The sequence below is a fragment of the Diceros bicornis genome, chromosome 12 (genome assembly GCF_020826845.1).
Source record: "Diceros bicornis minor isolate mBicDic1 chromosome 12, mDicBic1.mat.cur, whole genome shotgun sequence".
Taxonomy (NCBI): domain Eukaryota; kingdom Metazoa; phylum Chordata; class Mammalia; order Perissodactyla; family Rhinocerotidae; genus Diceros; species Diceros bicornis.
The window spans coordinates 55,338,465-55,366,270 of record NC_080751.1 but is presented as its reverse complement, the minus strand read 5'-3'; the positions used below and the strand labels follow the sequence as shown (position 1 = coordinate 55,366,270).

Below are 27,806 nucleotides of genomic sequence, written 5' to 3'. Positions count from 1 at the left end.
ATGGCGCCAATTTGGGGGCTGGCAATCCCACTGCCACCATATGTCAGTCTTCTACTATTATGTGGTTTCCTTGTGTGGGGTCTTTGGGTACTGTTTTCTGGGAAACAGAGCAGGGAGCAGGTGGCAGCCAAGAAAGACTCAGAGGTATGTGATGTAACACTCCCTTAAAACTCACTTCTCCCTGCCCCTGCAGCCATAGAAACTCTTACATCCTGGGCCATGGGAGGAATTGGATGAGCGGGAGAGGGGAGTTAAGATAGTGCCTATAGATATGTTCCTATAAGTCACTCTCAATCCTTTTCCCTTCAATTCATTTCAACAAACTTTGAGAAACTATTATATATGGCAGTGTACTAGACATTGAGAAAGACTAAAACGCCATCCCTTCTAGGAGCTCGAGGTGAAGTGGGGGAGACAGTCAGATATTTACATAACCCAAGGAAAGAGAAAGTGATAAGAGTCAACAGAGGTATAAATATTGCTAAAGAGATGGGAGGTAAAGAAAGTATTTTGAACTAGGGGGATCTCTAAAATGCCTTCTGAGAGAGCTCAGGTTTGAGTTGTGCCTCAGAGCAAGGATAGGAATTTGAAGGTGGATAGAGTGGGGGGAAGAGAGTAGTGGAAGACTTTCCAGATGGAAGGAATAGATTGGGAAAAAGCATGGGAAGCAGAACAGTGTTGGATGTATTTGAGGAGAGGTGAAGGCACCTATCTGGATGGAGTATAGAAGTGTAGAGAACTCAGTGAGAGAAAAGCATGGAAAATTGATAGAGGTCACATTGTAGAGGGCTTTGAATGCTAGGCTGAATACTTTGTGTAAATATTATTCTGTATGTAATTGAAAGACATCAAATATATATATAGTTTTTTGTGAGGAAGATCAGCCCTCAGCTAACATCTGTGCTAATCTTCTTTTTGCTGAGGAAGACCAGCTCTGAGCTAACATCCATTGCCAATCCTCCTCCTTTTTTTTCCCCCAGAGCCCCAGTAGATAGTTGTACGTCATAGTTGCACATCCTTCTAATTGCTGTATGTGGGACACGGCCTCAGCATGGCCGGGGAAGCGGTGCGTCTGTGCATGCCCAGGATCCGAACCCGGGCCGCCAGTAGCGGAGCGGGCGCACTTAATGGCCAAGCCACGGGGCCGGCCCCAACAGCGACGATTTTAAAGCCAGATAAAAATGTGCTTAGATCTGTGCTTTAGAGCAGTGCTTCTCAAAGTTTAATATGCATATGAATCACCTGGGGGTCTTGTTAAAAAGCAGATTCTGATTCAGTAGGTGCAGGGTAGGGATTGAGATTCTGCATCTCTAATAATCTCCCAGGTGATGCTACTGCTGTTGGACTAAGAACCACACTTTGAAAGTGAGGCTTTAAATGACTCCAGTAAGTGTATATGGTAGTTCTCTGGTGTAGCTAAGCCAATAGAAGGCTATGTTAGCGACTTAGTGGGAAGGAGGGAAAAGGAAATGAAAGAATCAGAGCAGTAAGGTGGAAAAGAAGACATAGATTCATTCCCCAGATGTTTATCACCCACCACCACCACCACCATGTGCAAGGCACTCCTCTAGGCACTATGGATACAGCAGTAAATGGAAGAGACAAAAATCTCTGCCCTCAGGGATGTGAAAGAGGAGGCAGGTACTGTGGTGAAAGTTTAGATGTGGAAAGTGAGGCAGAAAGAGAGGGAAGGGACTGAGTCTTTTTTTTCCTGAGTAAATCCCAAACACAAAGAGTTAATTATAAACATTATCATCATTTTCCTTTGAGGACTGTATTCATCCTTGTGCCTAACACACTGCCTAGCATATAGTAAGTACTCCATATAGGTTTGTGAAATGAATGACTTCTAATTTTAACCCTGAATGACTGACAAGATGATGACATTTTAAACAACATAGGAAACATTAGACGGCAGAAGTTTTGAGTGTGGTAGGAGGCAGAAAATGAACTATTACATTTGCAGTGCTTATAAAATGTATGTGGAGATTCATCAAGCAGCTCAAATTAATGGTCTAGATCTGTGCTGTCCAATCTAGTATCCACTGCCCACGTGCAGGGGTTTAAATTTAAATTAATCAAAATTAAATAAAATTTAAAATTCAGTTCCTTAATTGCACTACCTACATTTCGAGTGCTCATATAAGGCTAGAGGCCACAGCATATTTGACAGAGCAGATATAGAATATTTCCATCATCATAGAAAATTCTATTGGAAAGCACTAGCCTGGACTCTAGATCTTGGAAATCGATATGGCTATCGATATATGCGGCCACAAAGTCCTTCAATTTTTTTCTCAGAAACGTCTCTCAAATGCAGCAGTCCAGAATCAGTGTCATTGGCTTAACTAGGACTTCATCTCTTAACTATTTAGTCTCCTAACTGGTCTCCTACAAACTTCTCCCAGCCTAGAGCATAGACTCTGGCTCTACAAAAAACCCCACAACACTCACAAAACCTCCCAAAGCTGACTGTGTTACTATGCTAAAAGTAACTAAACAAAATCTCTCAGCATCCCACTGCCGGCAGCAGCATTTCCCAACCTTTTTTGACACTCAAACTTCTTTCACTGTCAAAATTTGTCAACTCCCTTAAGAATTTAAAAATAATTTTGTCCTTTTTTCATAATATATGATAAGTAATTTTAAGTAAATAATATTTCATTTTACAATAGCATGTTTTTTAAAATAGCAAAGTTCATTTTAATATCATCTTTAAGAGTAAGTGACAAATGTCCACTTTTTCCGTGTAACAAGTGATGCATGATGTTTGACTTTAAATTAACTGTAACAGGTATGGATTGTTCCATAACACTTAGGTGTAAGAAATGGCAAATTTGTCTACATGAAATATAATCTAGTTTAAGCCTCCTATCACCTAGGTTGGCAAAAAGTCCAGTATGTTTTTCCTCCTCAATCTTTATGTTGTATAAAAACTCTGGAGTTTGTGCAGTTAATCCAGAATAGCAGAGGGCCAGGTCCTTAAGCCATGGGAATAGCTATTACTTTTCTTCTTTGCCATCTGAAGGCAAAAGCTGTGGCTCAACTCCTGTGTGCCAAGCTTGGTTACAGAGATCTTTGCTAAGGCCCCCAGTCTACTATATCTCAGCTCTTAACACCAGGAGGGCTAAATTCCCTCTGGCTCAGGGCCTCACTACCCAGTGTACCTGCAGCTTCAGTGTTGTTTCCGAGTTTCTGGGAGCCAGCTTCCCTCTCCTCTCAACCCTGGAAGCACCCAATACTAAACCTCAGGTGCAACTCAAGTCAAAATCCTCCACAGGTCTAGTCTTACAGGAGGATTGTCTCTTAGTTTCCTGCCAATTTTTTCAGCAGCAAAACTCCCTACTGCAGATTAGGAGAACCAAGACCGTAAGAACAAAGGCCTGGCTACTTTCTTTGGTGAGGGGAACTATTAGTTTCTTTTTCAGAAGGATGCAGCAATAAAAACAAAGTATAGTGTAAGTTACTCAATAAATCACTCTGCTACATAAAATAATTAATAAAATTTCTTACTACATATTTATGTAAGAAAAACCTTTTTTGCCAACAAATATACTTTTTATTCAGGGACAATTATATACAGTAAAATGCACAGATATTAAGTGTACAGTTTGATGCACTTTGATAGATTTATATACCCATTATCTAACACAACACTGCCATAATCCTGGAAAGTTCCCTCCTGTCCTTTCCTCGTCTGTCCTCCTACTCAGAGGCAGCCTCTATTCTGATTTCTGTCATCATGGATTAGTTTTGCCTATTCTTGAACCTTGTAAAAATAGAGTCACACAGTATATATTCTTCTGTGTCAGGCTTCTTTTGATGAGCACAATGTTTTCGAGATTCACGCATGTTGTCGAAAATAAATTTTAAAGTGACATTACATCATGCTTGTTAGTTTGGGGACCCAATGTATATTAAATGTAAAATGAAATTTAACTACCTGTTGTGGCATAAGTAGAAAAAAATTTGCTTTCATGACCCAGTGGCTGGAACTCTTGCACATTGCATTTTAAAAAGTCAGTTTATTTTTATAATTAAAAAAAGTTATACCTATATTATGAGATAAAGAAGGTTTCAGGATGTTAATTGCAAATAACACATTGTTGATGTGGAATCCAGTTTCCAATAGGAGAGGAACTGCTTGGCCCTCTGGTATGTATGTTTAATTTTGGTAGATGATGCCAGTTTTCTAAAGTGATTATACAATTTATACTTCCATAAGTAGAGTATGAGAGTTCTAGTTTCTCCACATTCTTGCCCACACCTGACGTTGTCCGTCTTTTTTATTTTAGTCGCTCTGGTGAGTATGTTTGGTATTGCATTATGGTTTTAATGTACATTTATTTCCCTGATGACTAATGATACTGAGCAACTTGTGTTTACTGGCCATTTGGAAATCCTCTTTTGTGAACTGCCTGCTCAGTTCTTTTGCCCATTTTTAATGATTGGGTTGTCAGTCTTTTACTTATGGATTTTTAGGAATTCTTTAAATATTATGGATATGACTCTTTTGCCAGATAAAGGTATTAAAAATAAATTCTCCCACTCTGTGGCTTACCTTTTCACTCACAATGGTGTGTTAATGAAGTTCTTAATTTTAATGAAATCCAATTTGTCAATTTTTGCTTTTGTGGTTAGTGCTTTTTTTTTTGTTTTCAATGTAAGAAAGCTTTACCTACTCTCAGGCCATTATGATACTCTTCTATGTTTCTTCAGGAAAACTTTTTTTTCTTTCACATTTAGATCTATGATCCATCTCTAACTACTTTTTATGTATGGTGTGAGGTAGGGATCAGAGTTCTTTTTTTTCCCCCCATATAGATATCCAATTCTTCCAGTAGGTCAGAGACTAGGGTGAGATGAGTGAGGCACCCGACTTGGGCACAAAATTTAAGGGACACCAAAAAACTTACTAATCAAGATAATATTTAATGTACTATTATTAAAAAATCAAAATAAATGTGGAAAATCTATAATGTACAAGATATCGAAATTTTAAATCTGATCTGGTACTTGCATGACTCTGCCTTACTACCTCACCCTAATGCTAGGCCTTTCTTCCAGCACCATTTCTTGAAAAGACCATAATTTTCTCATTGAATTGTGCTGGTGACCCTGTCATAACTCAGGTAAATGTATATGTTTGGATCTATTTCAGGACTCTCTATTCTGTTACATTGGTCTATTTGTCTGTCCTTGCATCAGTACTCACTGTCTTTATTAATGTAGTAAGTCTTGAAATTTGGTTGTGTAGATTTTCCAACTTTGATCCTCTTCAAAATTGTTTTAGCTATTGTAGGTCCTTGGCATTTCCATATAAATTTTTGAATCATGCTGTTAATTGTCACACAAACACATGCAGGATTTTGATTGGAATTGCACTGAATTTGTAGTTCAGATTGAGGATAATTGACATCCTAAAAATAATGAGTCTTCTGATCTATGAATATATTTGTCTCTCCATTTATTTAGGCCTTCTTAATTTCTTTCAATAATATTTAGTTTTCAATAAAGAGGGTTTTTTGAAGCTATAGAAAATGATTTTTTCATTTTTATTAGAGAAATTTTCAAACAAATCAAAAGCACATAGAAGCATATAATGAATCTTCATGAATCCATCACCTAGCTTCAACTCACTTACCAATTATTTTGAAGCAAATCTCAGATAATATAATTTCATTCATAAATAAATATGTATATCTAAAAGATAAAGACTCTTTACAAAGAAAGTACTTAATTGCAATACCATTATTACACCTAAAAATTTAACAATAATTCTTTAATACCATCAAATATCCATCAATATTTCAAATTCCAATTGTCCCATAAATGATAGAAATTATTATTTATGGTCTGTTTGTTTGACTGAAGATCTAAATAAGGTCCACATATTGAGATTGGTTGGTGTGTTTCTTAAGTCCCTTCTAATTTGTAGATTCTCCACCTCCATTTCTTTCTTTTTTTCTTCCCATTTATGTGTTGAAGAAATGGATCATTTGTCCTCTAGAATTTGGCAGGCAGGATTTTGCTGATTAAATGTTGACATTTAACATGTTCCATTGTCTTTGTATTTCCTGTAAATGGGGAAATTGGATTTAAGACTTATCAGAGTTAAGTTTGTTTTTTGGGGGGGAAGATTATTTTATAGGCGATGATGACCATTAGGAGGCACATATGGTCTGATTTGGTGTGATATTTTAAATGTCATTTTCTAAATGATGCTAATACTTGGAAATAAAATAGATTTTTCTATATTGACCTTTTACCTGGAGACTTTGCTAAATTTGCTTATTGATCCTAAAAATTTATCTATAGATGCTTTTCAAAAAGAATATTGTGATATTCTATGCAATCATATTGTCTGCAAATGATAATTTTATTTCTTCCTTTCCAGTCCTTATGCCTTTTATTTCTTTTTCTTGCTGTATTGCACTGACTAGGACTTCCAGTCCAACGTTCAATAGAAGTGGTGATAGTGCAGATCTTTATCTTTTTTTTTAGGAGAGGAAAGTTTTCATTCACTCATCATTTATATTTAATGTTTGCTATATGGTTTTTGTAAATATTCTGTATCAGATTAAGTAAATTGTCTTTTATTTCTAGTTTGCTAAGAATTTTAGCATGAATGCATGTTGAATTTTGTTAAGTGCTTTTTCTGCCTCTATTGAGATGTTCATATGGGTTTTCTCATTTATTGTATTAACATGCTAAATTATAATGAATTTTTTAAATATTAAACTAACCATGAATTCCTGGAATAAATATAACATGTTTGTGATGTTGTTCATGATCCTTTTTATATATTGTTGGATTAAGTTTGCCTTTGCCTTAGAGGCATTATCAGCCCAGGACCCCTTTTATTTTCAGTTTGAGGGTTCCTGGCTACACAGTGAGTATAAATTAGTATTCCAAACCAGTATGAGGATAGACTCTTAGAATTCTCAGAGAATCCCCCACCCAGAGCTCTCAAACTTCCTTGTCTGGTGGGCAGAATTTTTTTTTTAGCCACTTTTTTACTGAGTGTGTAGCAATTTGAGAATCCTGGCTTTTTTTCACGGGGTATCAATTCCAAATACCCACTTCACTTGGGCCTTGTCTTTGTCCCTACCTAGCTGTTATCCCAAGTCCCTTAGTGACTGACACTGCAAATGACCTAGGGCATTGAAGTATCAGCTGACTTTCCACTCTTTCTTTTTCAGTTTTCCCCTTATTTTTGGCCAGGAGATTTCCCTTATTCTCTTGAGAGGAGCTAAATTCCACTTTTAAAAGAATGTTTGTCGTATTTTATTCAGGATTTTCAAGTGTTTTTTAGTGAGAGGTTATTTAGGTCTGTGATATGTAGAGATCATTTTGAGATAAATATATAGAAAGACCATTTGTAAGTATATTAATTTGTATTTCAATATCAATTTTCCCTTTGCTTGTTGGCTTTAATCAATGGCCCATGATGGACATTAATTAAATAATATATGACTAAGCATAAAATCAATTTTTTTTTTTGAGGAAGATCAGCCCTGAGCTAACATCCATGCTAATCCTCCTCTTTTTTTTGCTGAGAAAGACCAGCTCTGAGCTAACATCTATTGCCAATCCTCCTCCTTTTTGTCCCCCAAAGCCCCAGTAGATAGTTGTATGTCATAGTTGCACATCCTTCTGGTTGCTGTATGTGGGACGCGGCCTCAACATGGCCGGAGAAGCGGTGGTCGGTGCCCGCCCGGGATCCGAACCCAGGCCGCCAGTAGCGGAGCACGCGCACTTAACCGCTAAGCCACAGGGCCGGCCCTAAAATCAATTTAAAACTGTCTAAAAGTCAAAACTACCACTGCAGCTAGGAGTATTCAACTGAGTAATAAACTGAGTGACTGAATCATAAACACATTCCTGAATCCCCAGTAATTGTTGTGTAGGCTCTTGTAATACACTCTTCGAAACCGATGTCCTGATTTAAATGGAAGAAATAAAAAATCATTTTACTTGAAATTGTAACAAATGTAATTTCTACCTTTAAAATGACCCAGAACACCCTTGCAAAAAACCCAGGAGTTTACTAGCTACTGGTTGGGAAATTCTGACCTATAGGATAAAATAAAAATTCCACGGTTTGGCATAATCTGGCTTCCACCTACCTTTTCAGCTTCATCTCTCACTACTTAGCAAAAATGCACCTGACAATCATGACTTTCTAATCTTGGTGATGTTTCCTCTTGCCTGGAATACTCTTTCTTCACATAAAAACCTTCTGCTGATTCTTCAAACTCAAGTACAAATGGCAACTTCTTGATTAATTCTTCCCTTCTGTCCCAGGCAGTTGATCACTGTCCTCTTTATTCCCTAACACTTATATTTCTGTTATAGCCTATACCACATGGTAGTGTAACTTACCTCGTTAGACATCTGTTTTTCTACTAGTGTAAGTTCTTAGAATACAGGGATCATATTTATCTTTGTAGTCTCACCACCCTATACAATACCTACAACTTAGTAAGTACCTAATAAACGATTCATGAATATATGAATGAGGTGGTAATTGTTGCTGTGGTTAGGGATGCCAACAGTATTAATAGTTGTGTTTATAGGATGAAATGTGCTGTCAATAAACTCTCTAACCTAGAACATTACCTGATTTTATTTTTTCTTTTTGTGCCTCTCCAGACTTCAAAGCAGCATAAATTGAAAAAGATCCAGAAATTTACAGGTCAGAAAGACCCTATTCTTTATTCTTCACCTCAAGGCTAATGACAGATCAATTGTGGGTCTGCTTTAAGACTTGCCTTTAACAGCAGGGGGAAGGAGGGAGGTTGAAAAAGATTATGTAAATGCAAGAAATGTGCCTTTTCTTTCTAGCATCTCCACTTCCAAAGAGATGTAAACAGCTCCATAATTCTTTCTACACTTCCTTTCCTAATCTCCTTTTGTGCAAAGCTCAAAGTATCAGGAAAGAACTTGGTGAGATTGGAGAATGAAGAAGGGGTAACTACCAAGAGTTTGATGCGGGACGTTTCAGTACCTTTTTTCCCCTACCACAAACACTAGATGGACTGCTTTGGAGGAAAAGAAATGTATTATGACCTCTGTTTCCCCCACTCCAACTCCCTGCTACCATGATTATTCCTGCTGTTTCCAATGGTTTACATCTATTATATGGTGAAGGCAGCATAGTTAGTTAAAAAAAACTGGAGACCCAGGTTAAGTCTGAGCTGTTCCACTAGTTAGATTTATGATCTTAGGCATGACTTCACCATTGCATCCTGATTTGCAAGATAAGGGGGTTGAACTAGGTGATGTCAATAGTCATGATGCTAATAGATTCTTCACCCCTACACCCAGCTCTTCAGTGTGAAGAAAATCTCAGGATGGGTTGCATTGACTCTAACCTGACATGGTAAGTCAAATCGATCTTCACTGTGTCTATTCTTTCTCTCTTCAGCCTATCCTACTGATAAACTCTGTAAAAGTTAGGAATAAGATACCTGGGACTCTGTTTTACTTCCCTCACAATGATAGCTGTCTCCTTTCTAAGTTAAGTCTCTCTTCTTGTTGGTTTCCTTTCCAGTATTTTAATATTACTTCAATTACACTGACATACTCTGTTGCATTCAGCTTTTCAGGACTCCCTGTGAGATGGGCCCAGGAATACATACTCTGGTCAATGGACAGGAGTTTTCAACACATCTTCCAATACCTGGAAAGTGCAAGGTCAGGAAATGTATTTTCTGGGTGGGGATTGAAGGTTGTAGAGCGCTAATGAGGGAGGAAGGAGGGAAATGAAGGAGGGAAGGAGGGAAAGACTGAAGGAGGGAGGAAGAGGGAGAGGAAGAAGAGAGTGAGTGAGTGAGTGAGTTAGTTAGTTAGTTTTGGCAGTGGGAGAAAGTTCTAGGTTCAAAAGAAATTTAAGAACCACTGGTCTATGGATCATTTCTGATTGGAATGAGGACAGGTGCCTCCCTTTGTGCCAGTGGAAGAAGTTCTTTCCATAAGTAATTGATGTTGGGGAAAGCAATCTTTTGTTGTTGTTGTTGTTGTTGTTGTTTCCCCTCAGGCAAAAATATTTTACATTTGCATTGGCCATTATCTTTCCCTTTTCCTACATTTTCCTGCTTCAAAGCAAATGGAAACTTTTCTCTTTATTTCTTAGATCAAGGCTTATGGAACCGTGTTTGCCTGAATCAGAGGATATGATTTCTTCTTCTACTTCCTCTGTTTTTGTGGCTCAGGAACCTGCTCTACCCTGTTGTGACTGTAAGAAGGCAAAACATTCTACTGACCATAGCATCTCTTCTGGATCATCATGCAACAACTCCAGGTTGTCTCACCTTGCTGCTTTTTCTGAAAGAACAACCCGGCAATTCCGGAGACATAGTTTACCTGTTTTCCCCAAAAGGCAACCTTCGGTGTTCAGGAACCTAGGCACATCTCTGCCTCCTTTTCAGCTCTCAGAGCTTAGGAAATCAAAACTTTTTCAGAATTTGGCAACTCTTTCACCCTTAAGACCTCAAAGCTCTTTTATCAACTCTGTTTTTGAATCCTCAAATCTCTGCAAACAACAAGAGAAAACAAAAGATGAGAGAAGGAGCAAGAGTCATTTGACATCAGATCATGGGCCAAATTCTATTTTCAAGGAGAGACCACGATTCCCAGGGTGGGCTCCAGTCCGGCTCTCACCTTTGGCTAGGTGGGAGTTAGAGGGACATATGGCTTGGAAGGTTTGTACTTTGCGGGAACAAACAGTGCCTCTGCCTGTGAGGGAATCATGGGCAATGTTGAATTATTTAATTGAGGTACAAGGAGGAGTCCCTGAACCAGAGAAACCGCAAATCCAGTTATCTATGCCCATTCATCAAAGCGCTGAGCAAAATATCAACAATAAATCCCCAGACCTTCCATCATTTCAGCTTCATGTGAACATTGGAGTGGAATCTGGATTAAATAGAACAGAAACAAAAATTTCACAGTCACTTACCCCAGGTAAGCAGTCACAACCTGAGGATGGCCCCCAAATCCTTGGATCCAGGCCCTTAGTTATATCAATGGGCACTCCACCTCCCAAAAGTTTAGGAGTTGACATAATTCAAAAGGAAACTACTTTACTGCAAAAGGACCCAAAACATGTGCTAGAGCTTAGTATAGAGCAGAGGGTCATAGGTCTTCCAGAGAAAAGGGTACAGCAGCATAAGACCCAAGTGACTAATGTGGAGTTAACCCCAAGGCTACCATATCAAGTCACAGATAGCATAAAGGTAACTCCATTGGCATTACTTCAAGTCATGGATTCAATGGGGATGATCCCAGAATCACATACAGAAGTGATAGAATCTATGGGTTCATTCCCACGGCCACCAAATGAAGTTGTGAAACCAGTGGAATCCATGGAAACAGTGAGTGTAAGCCCCAAACCATCATATCAAGTTATTGAATCAGTGGAGGTAACCCCAATGCCGCAGCATCAAGTTATAGAATCAGAGAAGATGACCTCAGGACCACTGAATCAAGTCTCAGATAATGTGAAGGTAACTCCTGCAGCATTGCTTGAAGTCATGGATTCTATGGGGATGATTAAAAAATCACATCCACACATCATAGAGTCAGTGGGAATGAACCCGAGGCCACAATATCAAGTCATGGACTCACTGAAAATGAAGACATTGTTGGGCCATCAAGTCATACAACCAGGAAAGACAAGTCCAAGGCCACAACATGCAGTCATGGAAACTAAGACCCCAGGGCCACAGTATAAAGTTATGCAATCAGTGGGCACAACCTCAAGGTCACAAAGTCAAGTCATAGAACCATTGAAGATTACTCCAGGGCCATTACATCAAAACACAAAATCATTGGAAATGATCTCCAGGCCATTGCATCAAGTCATCGATTACATGGAAGTAACTCCAGTGGCACTATTACAAGCTATGGATTTCATGGGAATAGTTACACCAGCACATGTTACAGAATCTGGGAGTTTGACCCCAGATTCACAGTCTCAGATTGCAAATTTGACCCCAAGGGCAACTCAACCAGATGGTTTGATTTCTTCTAGCTCACCTACTACTATTGGTCCACCTGGAGTTGTAGAATCTGTGGGCTTACCTCCAAAGACATCACCTAAAGTCATGGAATCAGTAGGGATGATTCCAATGCCATCACATAAATCCATACATTCTCTAAAGTTAACCCCAATAGCACTAGCGTCATCCATGGGAATGATCACAGCACCACAGTCACAAGTTGTAGAAACTCAGGATTTGACCCCAGGGCCAATATCTCAAGTCAAAGAATCTCTGGAGTTGTTGACTCCTGGGTCATGGATTCAAATGCTAGACTCTGTAGGGATGACTCCACAACTACATCATCAAGGCACAGAATCTATGGCATTAACCCCTGGGCCACCTCATCAAGTCATGGGATCTTCAAGGTTGACCCCATGGCATCAAATCCTGGAATATTCAGAGATGAGCCCAAGGCAAAGTCATCAAGTTATAGAAACTATGGGGTTGACCTCTGACACATGGCTACAAATGAAGAAATCTGTAGAGTTGACACCGTCACATCATCAAATAATGGAATCTTTAGGGACAATCCCAAGGTCACTGGGTCAAGGTACAGAATCTATGGGAATGACCCAAAGGCCACCGCATCAAGTCAAAGAATCTGCAGTAATGACTACTACATCACTGCTTCAAGGTGTGAAATGTATGGGGGCAAAGCCAATGCCACAATTTAAGGTTATGGAGTCTATGAAGTTATCCCCAAGATTGCAAAATATAAAATCTGAGAAACTGAGCTTGGGACCAGAATTGCAGAGTGTAAAATCTGTAGATATAATCACAGGTTCAATCCCAGAAATGGTAAAATATGGACAGCTGATCTCAACTGTAAACTCTGTAGAACTGGCCCCAGAACTTCAACTGCAGAGTGTAAAATCCAGTGAGTTGGCCCCCGTACCACAGCTGCAAAGTGGGAAATCTGTGCAGTCAGCCCCAGGGTCTCAGCTTCAAGGTGTGACATCTATCCAATTAACCCTAGGACCACAAAAACAAAGTGAAAAATCTGCTGAGTTAGCCCCAGCATCACAGTTGCACAGTAAGAAATCTATAGATTTGACCCCTAGTTCACAGTCGCAAGGTATGGAATATGTTCATTTGGCCCTACCACCAGAGTTTCCATGTATAAAAACTGTGGATTTGACCCTAAGACCACTACAGGAAGATATGAAATCTGTAGAGTTGGCCCCAAAGCCATGGTTACAAGATAAAAGATCTTTAAAAGTACTGGAGATAGCCCCAGTACTATTGCTTAAAGATGTGAAAACTCCCCAAATAGAATGTAGGAGGTTAATCCCTGAGACACAGGTAGAAGGCATACAATATAAGGAGCTGATCCCAGGGGCACACATTCAAGTAGTAAAATCTGTAGAGTTGAACCCCAAACCAAATCATCAAGGCACAGAACCTGAAAGATTGACCCCATGGCATCACGCTTCAGAATCTTTAGGGATGATCTCAGAGCCAGGATATCAAGAAGCAGAAGCAAAGTTGACCTCTGACACTTGTTATCGGGTGAAAGAATCTGTGGGGTTGGTACAATCATCTTTAGGAAATACCCCAGGGCCATTGAGCCAAGCTTCAGAATCTATGCAGATGAACTCAATGTCATTCCAAGGTACTCTTGAGACAATGCTCCAAAGTGTAAAAGCCATGGGGGAGACTCCAGTGTCACAACACACAATACAAGAATCTCTGGAGTTAGTACCAGGATCAGAGATGCAAGGTATGAAATCAGAGATGTTGAACCCAGATTCCCAGTGTATGAAGTCTGTTCATCTGAATCTAGGACCATATTCAGAAATTATGAACTATGAGGAAGTGATATCAGAACGACAATTTCAAAGTGTGAAATCTGTGCCATTGACCTCAGAACCACAGCCCAAAAGTATAAAACCTGAGGAGTTGACTGTAGGGCCATTAATGCATGATAATAAATTTGTGAATTTAACTGCCCCATTGGAAGAATCTAGGAGGTTAATTCTTGAGTCACCGTTACTACATGTTGAATCAAGGAAACTGACTATGGAACCACATTTACCAGTAATGAAACCTGTGGGTCTACCTTGCAGACCAAGGCATCAAGACACGGCACCTGCAGAGTTAGCTTCTGAGATCTGGCCACAAGAGGAGGAATTTGTGAAGCTGATCCCACAGCAAGTCGTGGAAACTGCTGGGATGATGCCCAGGCCATGTTTTCAAAAATTTTTAGAGATGACTCCAGAGCTAGGCTACCAAGACATGGACGCTGTGAGGCTGACTTCTGAGGATTCGCTCCAAGGGGAATTAACACAAAAACCAACAGGTCAAGTTATAGAATCGGCAAAAATGACTCTAAGACCCCATCTTCAAGTTACTGAGTTGTCAGAGATACCCCTAAGGTCAGAATATGAAAACACAGAAACTGTGGGGTTGGCATTGTTTCAAGTTGCAAACCTCCAGGAGGCAATGCCAGTACCACCATATTCAGAAAAAGGATCTCTGGAGTTGACTTTAGGACCAGGGATGCCATATGAGAAATCAGAGCCACTACTGCAAAATTTGAAATCTGTGAAGTTAACCTCTGAGTCATCCCCATTAGCGGTAGGATCTAAACAGTTTATTACAGGACCAAAACCACATATTACGGAGTTGACGTCAGAGCCACAGCTCTGGGGAGTAAAGTCCAGGCAGTTGGATCCAGAGCCACAATTACAAGATGTGAAATATGTTAATTCAATCCAACAGTCAACTACTACTGGAGTGGTAGAATCTGAGAAGCTGATACAAGAGCCAGTGCTACAAAGTATAATATCAGAGGAATTGGCTAAGGGGGCACAGCTCCAAGGCGTGAAATTGACCCTAGGGCCACAGTCACAAAGTGTCAGATTTTCAAAGTTATCTCCAGGCCTGCTACTTCAAGGAGAAAAACCTGCAGATTTAATCTCAGAGTCCCCACATCATGGTGTGAAATCTGATGAATTGACCCCAGCTTCCCCAATGCAAGAAATCAAATTGTTAGATTTTATTCCAGGGCCAAAGCATCAAAGTGTTATATCTGTACAGCTGACTCCAGAACCACAACCTCAAGATATGTTATTTGTGAACGTAAACTCAGGACCATGCTTGCAAGATGTCAGATTTTCTGATTTGACCCCAGAACCAAAGCATCAAGATTTGAAACATGTGCAGTTTATACAAGGAACACAGCTTCAAGATATAAAGTCTGCAGGGTTTGTAACAGAATCATCTTTGCAGTTAAGCCAAGGGCTCCCAGTTGAAAATATGAAATCTGTTCTGTCTGTAGAAGGATCACAGTTTCATAGCATGAAATCTGTGAAACTGACCTCAGAACTACAATTTCAAGGTATGAAGTCTGAGGAACTGAACCTAGGACCAAGGCAGCAAGATGTCAAACCTTCTGAATTGACTTCAGGACCAAAGATTCAAGGTGTCAAATTTGGGGAACAAACCCCAGGATCAATGTTTCATGGTGTAAATTCTGTGGAGATGACTCCAGAGTTAGGGCTTCAAGATTCTAAATTAGCAAAGATGTCTCCAGAGCTTCAAGGTATGAAACAGATGGGGCTTAACCCAGGGCCATGGCTACAAGATGTGAAATTTTGTGATCTGACATCAGGAACTCAACCTCAAGGTGTGACATCTTCGGAGTTAAACTCAGGGCCACAACTACAATGTGTGAAATTTTTTGAGTTGACCCCAGAGCCAAAGATGCAAGAAATAAAATCTATGGAGTTGACCCCAGGACTTGAGCAGCAAGGGGTTAAACCTGAAATGTTAGTACCAGAGCTACCGTTTAAAGGTATAAAATGTGTAGCGGTAGACCAAATGTCAAGCTTTGAAGGGGACATTTCTGATAAATTAGTCTCAGAGCTACAAATACCAGATGTAAAATCTATGGAGTTGGCTCTGGGGCTACAGTTGCCAAGTGTAAATGATTCTGAGTTGACCAGAAGACCCCAGTTACAAAGTATGAAATTTTCTGAATTGATCCAGGGACCACAGTTGCAAGATGTAAAACCTGTGGAGTGGAACCCAACCTCAAAACTTTTTGGTTTAAAGTCTGAGGCACTAACCCTAGAACCACAGCTGGAAGATATGAGATCTACAGACATACCCCCAGGGCCACATTTGGGAGGTATGAAATCTATGCAATTAACACCAAAGCCACAACTGGGAGATGTCAAATCTACGGTGTTAACCCCTGGGCCACAGGTGGGAGGTGTGAAACTGATAGAGCAGACCCCCGGCTCAAAACTTCGAGGTTTAAAATCTGAGTTGTTGATCTCAGAGTCTGAGTTAGAAGACGTGAAATCTGTGGCCTCAACTCAAAGACAATGTCTAAGAGGTATGAAATCTATGTTGCTAACCCCAAGTCCACAACTGGAAGATGTGAAATCTATGAAGATAACATCAGGTCCACAGATAGAAGATGTCAAATCTGTGAAAATCACCCCAGATTCCAAGCATCAAGGTGTGAAATCTGTTGAATTGACTCCGCATTCAAGAATTCAAGAATTTAAAAGTGTGGAGTTGGTCCCAAGAACACAACTGCAAGATGTGAAAGCTGTGGAATTGAAACTTGGACCAAAGATACAAGGTGATAATTCTGTGCCTTTTGCAGCTGAGCCATTGCTCCAAGGGCCTCAATTGCAAGGTGTGAAACCTGAGGAACTGACTTCAGAGCCACAAATGCAAGATACAAAATTTATAGAGATTACCCCACGTTTAAAGCTTCAAAGTTTAAAATCTGTAGAGGAGACTCCAGATCCAGAGCTGCAATGTGTAAAATTTGTGAAGTTGACCCCAAGGCCAAACAAGCAGGTAGTTAAATCTGTGAATGTAACCAGAAGACAAAAGTTTCAAGGAGTAAAATCTGTGGATTTAGCCCCAAGGCAAAAGTTTCAAGGGATGGCACTTGTGAATTTAACTCCTGGACCAGAACAGGATGGTGAGATATCTGTAATCTCACCAGAGCAGCAATGCGTGAATTCACAGCAGTTGAAGAGAGGGTCTAAATCAGAAGATGGGATGTCTTTGGGATTAATTCCAGAGTTAAAATCTAAAGGTGAAAAATTAGTAGACCTCAACTTTGAGTTACACTTAAAAGGTATGAAATCATTTGAATTGACTCCAGAATCAAATATTCAAGGTGTAAAACCTAAAGAGTTTGAACTTAAATCACAGTTGCAAAGCATAAAATCCCCCAAGTTGACCCCAGGATCACTGTTGCACCAAATGAAAACCTTAGAGTCAACTTCAGAGCCACAGCTTCAAGGTGTGAAAACTGTTGAGTTAAAACAAGAGCCACAGCTTGAAAGTATGAGATGTGTTCAGTGGATACCAGGGCCTGAGTTGCAGGGTGTGAAATCTGTAGGATTAAATCTTAGGTCACAATCTCAAGGTGGCAAATCTGCAGAGTTGAAATCTTCAATACAGTTAAGAGATGTGAAGTCATCTGAATTGACTCTAGGGCCAAAAATTCAAGGTACAACATATATGGAGTTCAACCTCAGGCCACAGTTGCAGAGTGTGAAAACCCCTGAGTTGCCCCCAGGATCACAGCTGCAGAAAGGGAAATTTTTGGTGTCAACCTCAGAGCCACAGCTTCAAGGTGTGAAAACTGTGGAGTTAAACCAACAGCCACAGCTTGGAAGTATGAAATCTGTTCAGTGGATACCTGTACCAGAGTGTCAAGGCATGAAACCTCTGCTAAATCTTGGGTTACAATCTCAATGTGTTGAACCAGCAGAGTTGAAATCTTTGATACAGTTAAGAGATATGAAGTCATCCACATTAACTCCAAGGCCAAAGCTCCAAGGTATACAATCTTTGGCATCACCCCAGGAGCATCAGCCTCAAGGTTTCGATTTGAAACCTTGTCTTCAGTTTAGAAGTATGAAATCATGTGACCTGACTTCAAGGTCAAAGCTCTGTGATATAAAATCTCTGATGTTCAAATCTAGGCTTCACTTGCATGATGGGAAATCTCCTAAGTTGACCCCAGGAACACAGCTTCAAGGTGCAAAGTCTCTAGTGCTTACACAAAAACTACAGCTTCCTGAGGTGAAATCTGGGGTATTAGGCCAAGGGTCACAATTACAAAGTGATAAAACTATAGAGTTGAACTCCCCACTACACTTGAAAAATATGAAGTCATCTGAGTTGACTCCTCAGACAAAGCTTCAAGGTGTGGAATCCGAGGATTTCAACTTGGAACCATTGCAAGGTCTAAAATCTTCTAAGTTGCCACCTGAGACAAAGTCCCAAGATACGAAATTTACTGAGTTAAACCCCAGCTCACATGTGCAAGGTATAACATTTTCTAAATTGACCTTAGGGACAAATATTCAAGGCGTCAAATCTACAGATTTCAACCCTGGGCCATTGTTTCAAAATGTCAAGTCTTCTGAAGGAACCTCAAAGACAAAGCTTCAAGATGTAAAACATAAAGAATTCAGCCCCAGTCCCCAGTTGCAAGGTGTGAAATCTTCTGAGTTGATACTTGGGACAAAGCTTCAAAAAGTGAAATCAGTGCAATTTAAGTCAGGCCCACAGTTGCAAGATATGAATTCTTCTAGGTTGATCATGGATATAAAGCTTCAAGACGTAAAATCTATGAATTCCAGGTCTGGACCACGCTTACAGGGTGTGAAATCTTCTGAAGTGATCTCAAGGGAAAAGCTTCAAGGTGTGACATCTGTAGAATTGAAATCTGGTTCAAAGTTACAGGATGAAAAATATTCCAATTTGACCCTGGGGAGGAACTTTCCAGGTGTGAAATCTGTAGAGTTGGACTCAGGCCCACAGTTACAAGATATGAAGTGTTCTGAGCTGATCATGGGTATAAAGCTTCAAGATGTAAAATCCATGGGGTTCAGTTCTAGACCACACTTTCAAGGTATAAAATCTTCTGAGGTGATCCCAGGGACAAAGCTTCAAGAAGTGAAATCAGTGTTCAACTCTGGACCACAGATACAAAGTAAAAAATCTTCTGAGTTGATTCAAGGGACAAAGCTTCAAGATGTGAAATCCTTACGGTTCAACCATAGTCCAAAGTTACAAGGTGGGAAATCTTCTAATTTAACCCAGAGGAGGAAGCTTCAAGGAGTGAAATCTATGGAATTTAACCCTGGACCACAGAGACAATGTGAGAAATATGATTTAACGCTAGAATGGAGGCCTCAAGATTTGAAATCTGTTGACTTAAAACCTGTTCCACAGTTACCAGGTGTGACGCCTGCTGAGGTAACACCAGAGACCAAGCTTCAAAGTGGAGAATCTGGGGAGTTCATCACGAGGCCAATGTGGCAAGACATGAAATCTTCTGAATTGACTCTAAGTACAAGGGTACAAGATGTGAAATCTTTGGAATTCAACTCAGCCCCACAGTTACAAGATAGGAAATTGTCTATGTTGACACCAGGGGCACACTTTCAAGGTGTGAAATCTATGGAATTCAACCCTGGGGCAAAGTTGCAAGGTGCGAAATCTTCTGAGTTGTGCCTAGGAACAAGGCTTCAAGGTATGCAGTCTTTAGAGTTCAATCCTGGGCCACAGTTGGAAGAGATAAAACCTGAGTTGAGAACAGAGATGAAGCTTCCAGATAAGCAATTTCTGGAATTCAACCAGGAACCTAAATTGCAAGGTGGGAAATCCTCTGAAGCAAATCCAGGGCTACAGCATCAGTGTATAGATTTTATGGCATTCAACACTGGGCCACACTTGCAAGGTGTAAAATCTTCTGAGTTGAATCCTGGGCCAGAGCTGCAAGGTATAAAATCTAAGGTGTCCTGCCTTGGGCCACATTTGCAAGGTGTGAATTCTTCTGCATGTATTTCAGAACCAAAACTTCAGTGTGTAAATTCTACTGGATGTAACCCTGGGCCATATTTTCAAAGTGGTAACTCTTCTGAGTTAACTTCAGTTTCAAAACTGCAAGGTAGGAAATCTTCTGAGTTGAATCCAGGGACAGACATTCAAAATGAGACACCTGTGGTGTTTAACCCTGGACCACACTGGCAGTGTTTGAAATCCGAATTGATGCCAGGGTCAAAGTTTCTAGGTGTAGCACCTCTGGAATGCAACCCGGGGCCACAGACACAGAGTGTAAGTTCTTCTGAGTTGAATCCAGAGCAAAAATTACAGTGTGTAAATTCTATGAAGTGCAAACTTGAACCACCCTTGCAAGTAAAATCTTTCGAGTTGACTTCAAGGACAAAATGTCAAGATATGGGCTCTGAGGTGAATCCAAGGACAGAGATTCAATGTGAGACATCTATGGTATTCAACCAAGAACCACACTGGCAGTGTTTGAAATCTAAATTGATTCCAGGGTCAGAGTGTCCAGGTGTAGCACCTATGGACTACAACCCTGGGCCACAGGTGCAGTGTGTAAATTCTTCTGAATTGAATCCAGGGCCAAAATTTCAATGTGTAGATTCTATGGAGTGCAAACTTGGACCACCTTTGCAAGGGATAAAATCTTTCGAGTTGACTTCAGGGACAAAATGTCAAGATATGGGCTCTGAGGTGAATCCAGGGACAGAGATTCAAAGTGAGACATTTATGGTATTCAACCATGGACCACATTTGCAATGTCTGAAATCTGAATTGATTCCAAGGTCAAAGTGTCCGGGTGTAGCACCTATGGACTGCAACCCTGGGCCACAGATGCAGTGTGTAGATTTTTCTGAGTTGAAGCCAGCGCCAAAATTTCAATGTGTAGATTCTATGGAGTGCAAACTTGGACCACCCTTGCAAGGTGTAAAATCTTTTAAATTGACTTCAGGGACAAAATGTCAAGGTACGAGATGTTCTAATTTGAATCCAGGGCCAGAACTTCAAGGTATAAAATCTATGTTCAACCCTGTGCAACATTTACAGGATATAAAATGTGAATTGACTCCAAGGACAAAGTTTCAAGGTATAACATCAATGGAGTTCAACTGTGGCCCAGAGATGCAAGGTGTGAATTCTTCTGAGTTGAATTCAGGGTCAGAACTTCAATGCATAAATTCTATAAAGTTTAATCTGGGGCCACAGATGCAAGGCATGAAACCCTCTGAATTGAAGCTTGGCCCAGGATCTCAGGGTACAAAATCTATTTTGTTCAACCCTGGACTATATTTGCAAGGTGTAAAATCTTCTGAGTTAACTCCAGGGACAAAGTTTCCAGAAGTCCAATTTTTGGAGAACCACCTTGGGTCACAGCAACAAGATATACAATCTGCATTCACTTTGGGCCCTCAGAAAAATGGTGTGAAATCTGTGTTATTTTTACCAGAGCCACTGCTTGAAGATGTAAAATCTATGAAGATGAACAAAGAGCCATTGCTTTGTGGTGCAAATTCTGTGAAGTTGATTTCAGGCTCTGAGCTACAGGACTTGAAATGTGAGGTGTTTGCACTAGAGCCATGTTTTCAAAAAGTGAAATCTGTGGAGTTAAATCCAGGGCCACATCCTCAAGGTATGAATTCTGAGGAGTTGCCCTCACACCTCAGACAGCATAGTGTAAGATCTGTGATGTTTGCACCAGAGCTGTGTTTTCAAGATGTGAAATCTCTGGAGTTGAAACCAGGGCCACGACCTCAAGATGTGAATTCTAAGAATTTGATTTCTTGCCCTAGGCAGAAATCTATGGTGTTTGTATCAGAGCCATGTTCTCAAGAAATGAAATCTGTGAAGTCAAACCTATGGCCACAACCTCAAAGTGTGAATTCTTTAGGGTTGTCATCATGCCTGAGGTCACAAGGTGTTAAATCTGAGGTCTTTGCACCAGAGCCATGTTTTCAAGATGTAAAATCTGTAGGGTTGACACCAGGATCCCAACACCAAGGTATGACTTGCCGAGAATTGACTTCAGGAAGGCAAGATGTGAAATCAGTAGTGTTGGCACCAGAACCAACTAAGATGTTCACATCAGGACCAATGTTGACTAGTGTCAAATTTTCAAATTTGTCTTCAGAATCACAGCAACAACGTGTGAAATCTATGGAGCTTACTCCAGAACCAAAGTTGCAAAGTATAAAACATGTGAAATTGTCTTCAGTGTCTCTGAAGCAAGATAGAAAATCTGTGGAGTTAGCACCAGGGTCAATGCTTCAAAGAGTGAAATTTGAGGAGCTAACTCCAAGAACAAGCTATCTAATCACTGACTCCTCTGAAATAATCCCTAGACCAGGACATCAGTTTGTAAAATATGCAGAGATGATCCCAAAGCCAAGGTATAAAGTCCCTAAATCTGTGAATTTGAATTCAATACCAATTTATCAAGTCACAGAATCTTCAGACATGGCACAAAGGTTGGCATGTCAAGGCACAGAAGGTGTAGAGAAATCTGTAGGGTTGACCCCAAAGCCAATAGTTAAAGCCATGGAATCTTCAGGGATGCCTCTGGAGCTAGATCTTCAAGTACCAGAATTTGTTGATCTGACTCCAGTGCTAAGGGATCAAGGCTCAAAATCCTTAGAATTAACCCCAGAGAAAAGCTACCAAATCCCAGAAACTCTGGAGTTGTTCTCTCAGTCATGGCCTCAAGTTAAGGACTTGGGGGAGTTATATACAAGGTCACTACAGCAAGTTGTGGAATCTGAAGGGATGACCCCAGAGCCCAAGCATCACATTACAGAAACTATGGGGTTGACCTCTGAGGCAAGGCTGCAAAGGGAGGAATTTCTTGGAATGACCCCAATGCCAAAAAGTAAAGCAACTGGATATGCAGAGAGAACTCCAAGGCCCTATACTCAAGCCCTAGAATCTGTAGAGGTGATCTCTGAGGAAAGATTGCAAAGGGAAGATTCTGTAGCATTGATTACAAAGTCATTACATTATGTCCCAGAATTTTCAGAGATGACACCAGGCCTAGGATATCAAGTTCCTGAATCTGTGGAGTTGACTTCTGAGACAGTGCTGCAAGTGGAGGAACCTGTAGAACTGACTCCAAAGTCATGGCATCATATGGGATCTTCAGAGATAATATTAGGGTTAGGACATCAAATCTCAGAATCTGTGGGTTTGACCTCTAAGCAATGGCTTCAAAGGGAGGAATCTTTAAAGTTGCTCCCAAAGCGAATAAGTCAAGATGCAGGACATGTAGAATCTGTAGAGCTCACCTCTGAGACATGGCAACAAGGGGAGGGATCAATGGAACTAACACAGTCACAGAATCAAAGTATGAAATATTCAGAGATAGCCCCAAGACCACTGGGTCAAATTACAGAATTTACGAGGATTAGTCCAAAGCCACTAGATCAAGTCACAGAATCTACAAAGACAGACCTTCAAGTTACTCAATCAACAGGGGTAACCCCAGTAGCCCCCCCAAAAGTTGCTGAATCTGTGAAAGTGACTCCTGGGCCACCAGTTCAAGTTGTGAGGTCTGTGACATTAACGCCAGGGCTAACCTCTCAAATGGTGGACTATGTTGAGTTGACACCAAAACTGCAAGATGTGAGACCTTCAGAGTTTACCTCAAGGCTATGGTTGCAAAATGTGAAATCTAAGAAATTAATCACAGAGCCAACACACCAAATTTTGGAAATAATGGAGTTGACAGGGTTTCAAATTGTAAAGACCATGTTAATCCCAGGGCCACCACTTCAAATTGTAAAATCTGAGGAATTAGCACCAGGACCAATTCCTCAGGTTGTAGAACCAATACGAGTAGCCCTAGGATTGGGGCTTGAAGTAATGGATTGTTTGGATTTACTCCCAAGGCCACATCTTCAAGAACTGGTAGAACCTGTAGAATTAACTCCAAGGCCAAATACTGAAGTGAAATCTGCAGAATTAACCTCACGGCCAACATCTCCATTCGAGGAACCTACAGTGTTGACTCATGAACAAAGATTTCAGGCTGTGAAATCTATTGGGATAAAAACAGGGCCTCTGCAAGTCATGGAATGTGAGGATTTGAATCTAGGACAAGTGTATCAGAATAGGGAATCTGAGAAGTTAACGTCAGGAGAAGTGTTACAAGTAGGAAATTATTTCTCCAGGTTTCTACACAACTCTTCAAACTCACTCATCTCAAGCTCTGTCAAAACAACATCTGATTTAGGAGGCCTTTGGGATTCTGAGATGCCAGAAGTATCAAGAGCCTTGGATATAAAAAACCTTGGGACAGATATTTTGCTGCCTGAAGAGTCCTTTATAGACCCTGCTATGATACAATCTTCAACCCTTCCCTTGTCCCTTCATAATCAACCCTCTGATAAGATAGCTAACACTGTAGAAACCCCACATTCTGAGATCCCAGGAGTGGATGTCACATCTAAGGAGAAGACTAAGAGGAAGCAGGTGGAGGAGCTAGAGAATTCTCTCCAAGGCTTCTCCCAACATCCACCACAAAGCTGGAGATCACCATCTAGGACCTTCCAGGCAGGATCAAGGGCTCGAAGAGGCCTTGCCTGGTCTGTCCTGGGCAGACAACAGAATTTGTGGGAGAGTCACTCTTGGAGGCAGCGACTACCTAGAAAATATCTCTCCAATATGCTAATACTAGGGAATGTCTTGGGGACCACTATGGAAAGGAAGCTTTGTTCTCAAACATCTTTAACAGAAAAAACCATTGCAGATACCTGTCAGTCTATTCAGAATTTATTTGGGGTTCCAGCTAAACTGATGGAATTTTCCCAGAGTCTGCCAGAGAAGGGTCGAAGTACTATTTCTCGGCCTTCAATGGTCAAAAACTATATTCAAAGGCATACTTCATGCCTTGATCATAAGAAAAGAATGGCCTTAAGGATGTGGACACGTGGCTCCATGTCCTCTATAATACAGCAATACTCTGGGACTAGAGTGAGAATGAAGAAAACAAACTCAAAGCTCAGTGATATATCCCAGGAAGTCATTCAGCACATGCCTATTTCATGTACAAGGGACCAGTTTCCTGCCCCAGTGAAGTCAGAATCTTCCTTCAATATATTTTTCGCTAGGAAAGATCCTGTTCCAGGGGAAGAGAGTGAGAACTCACAGAGTGATTCACAGACAAGGATTTTTGAGTCCCAACACTCCCTCAAGCCAAGTTATCTTTCCCAGGACAAGACTGACTTTTCAGAACAGTTCCAGCTGCTACAAGATCTGCAGCTAAAAATAGCAGCAAAAATGTTAAGGAGTCAAATACCTCCCAATGTACCTCCACCTCTAGCTTCAGGTCTGGTCCTAAAATACCCTATCTGCCTACAGTGTGGCAGATGTTCAGGATTTAACTGCTGTCATAAATTACAGGCCACTTTTGGGCCTTACCTTCTTATCTATCCACAGCTCCATCTTGTAAGCAATGCTGAAGGCCATGCAGAGATTAGATTCCATCTTGGCTTTAGGTTGCAAACTGGGAAAAGACCTCAGGTCTCAAAGTATCATAGAAAAGACAGACCCATCACACCAAGAAGTCCTATATCACCATCACTAAGGAAAGCTAAAATCTATGCTCGAGCCTCCAAGAGTCCTATTTCTACAATCGATTTCCAGTCTGGGTCTTCCCAGTCTCCAGCTCCTGTACAAGTCCACATCAGGCGAAGGCAATGTGGCAGCCCTGACCTAACAGGAAAGACAGAAATTAGAGAACTTGGGCACTATGAATTCACTCAAGTTCACTCTCTACCAGAGAGTGACTCTGAAAGCGATCAGGATGAAAAATGGGCTAAAGTGAGAACCAAAAAGACCCATGATTCAAAATATCCAATAAAAAGAATAACCAAGAGAGTTAGAACACCAAACACAAAGTTCTACACAAACAGTAGAACCATAATACGGAGTCCCTATAGGGAATTACCAGCCCGGTTAAGAAGGAAGAGGAATGGAGCATCTCAGACAACTACTGCCTCTCAGACAACTACTGCCTCTTTACAAAGACAACCTAAGAAACCCTCCCAACCCAAATTCATTCAATTGCTTTTTCAGGGCCTAAAGCAGGCATTCCAAACAGCACACAGAATTATGGCTTTTTTGAGGCAGAAACCTGAGGACAGGACAAGGCCAGACCATTTGTGGTCAAGCAAAAACTATCATCCAAAACAAAAAGTCAGAGACTATTGTTTATCAAAGGATATCAAAAGAGACAGGATGCCAGTTGTCAAGCTACAGCCAATAGACTCAGCCACTAAGCAGGAGAGCATGTTGTGGGGAGAAACAGACCTATTCAGATCAGCTCAACAACCGAAAAGAGATACCTCTTTCCAACACAGATCTATCCAACTGCCCAAGCCCATAGTTTCCCAAAGAAGTACCACTTTCATAACCACCTCGATCAGACAGCCTTTCCGTGCTGTTCAAAGTGACAGTAGCAGCAGAGCTAAGAGAAACTTCTACAGAAACGAAATCTCTAGCCAGGAGTCCAAGAACTCCAAAAGAGGAACCAGAGTTCAGGCCCAAGGGAGAATCCTACATGGTTCCCCCATGAAGAAAACCTCACATGGTCACCTTAAAGAGAAACCCACACACAAGGAACCAAACCATCACAGCTTCTATAGGGAAAGAACCCCATATAATTCCTCCGAAAGGAGCCAATGCAGGCCCTCTGACAGAACTTGTGGCAGTCTTTCTGGGAGGAGTCATCGGAGCCTCTCTGAGAGGAACTATCACCATCCCTCTGAGAGGAGCCATGGAAGTCCCTCTGAGAGGAGCCATCGCCATCCCTCTGAGAGGAGCCATCACCTTCCCTCTGAGAGGAGCCATCAAAGTCCCTCTGAGAGGAGATGTCGCAGTCCCTCTGAAAGGACCAATCGCAGTCTCTTTGAAAAAACCCGTCGCAGTCCTTCTGAGAGAAGACAGCACAGGCCCTCTGAGAGGAGTCGTCGCAGTCGTTCTGAGAGAAGACAGCACAGGCCCTCTGAGAGGAGTCGTCGCAGTCCTTCTGAGAGAAGACAGCACAGGCCCTCTGAGAGGAGTCGTCGCAGTCCTTCTGAGAGAAGACAGCACAGGCCCTCTGAGAGGAGTCGTCGCAGTCCTTCTGAGAGAAGACAGCACAGGCCCTCTGAGAGGAGTCGTCGCAGTCCTTCTGAGAGAAGACAGCACAGGCCCTCTGAGAGGAGTCGTCGCAGTCCTTCTGAGAGAAGACAGCACAGGCCCTCTGAGAGGAGTCGTCGCAGTCCTTCTGAAAGGAGCGGACTCAAGTCATTCTGAGAAGAGCCGACACAGTCCCTCTGAGAGAATCCGTCACACTCTCTCTAAGACTCAAGCACAGCTCCCCTAGGGAGAGACTGAGACATAGTTTGTTTCAAGATTTCAGGAGTTACTCAAACATAAAAAACCCCCAAAGCAGGGCAAGTTTGGAGGCCTGAACTAGTATATGAGAAGAAACCCGCCCCCATTATTCATTGAGTTGCTCCAGTCTTCACCGAGCGCCCTTTTCTGGCTTCTTTCCCGCTCAGCCACTGCCTCCAATTCCCGCACCCTCAGCGTTGAAAGAGCTTCTACGTCTCTCTACCTGGGGGTAGGGGGGCGAGAATGGGTCTGTAATTTCTCTAAAATAAATAAAGGGGCAATAATTGATCTCCTTGTGCATCTAGGAAGACCACTCGTCCTGCTGGGTGGCGAATGGAAGGTGGGCGGACTTTAGTTGTTGTGCAAACGGCTGGAACCAGAGGGAGGGATCCTGAGGTCAGGTTAAGGCTCCAAACCCCGCCCACATTTTCCCGGGTTCCACATCGCAATCCCGGGGCGGGGTCTCAGAGGCATCGGAGGGGGGTTCGTCACGTGACCCACTCCGGCCGCAGCCCCCTCGGAAGCAGCCAGGCGGAAGTAAACGTTCAGAACCCGGCT

At 41.4% G+C, this 27,806-nt stretch overlaps 1 protein-coding gene across 1 annotated transcript; it reads left to right on the top strand.

Moving 5' to 3' along the window:
• On the top strand, window positions 1-27,349 carry C12H2orf16 (chromosome 12 C2orf16 homolog). The gene is given in 13 exon segments (XM_058550709.1): window positions 1-144; window positions 8,656-8,734; window positions 9,331-9,385; window positions 9,604-9,699; window positions 10,139-11,958; window positions 13,096-13,842; window positions 14,392-18,424; window positions 18,509-19,967; window positions 20,178-20,208; window positions 20,392-21,009; window positions 21,511-21,585; window positions 21,697-27,149; window positions 27,151-27,349. Coding segments are annotated over 13 exon segments (14,697 nt in total). The 3' UTR covers window positions 27,238-27,349.
• Window positions 27,350-27,806: the final 457 nt, after the last annotated feature.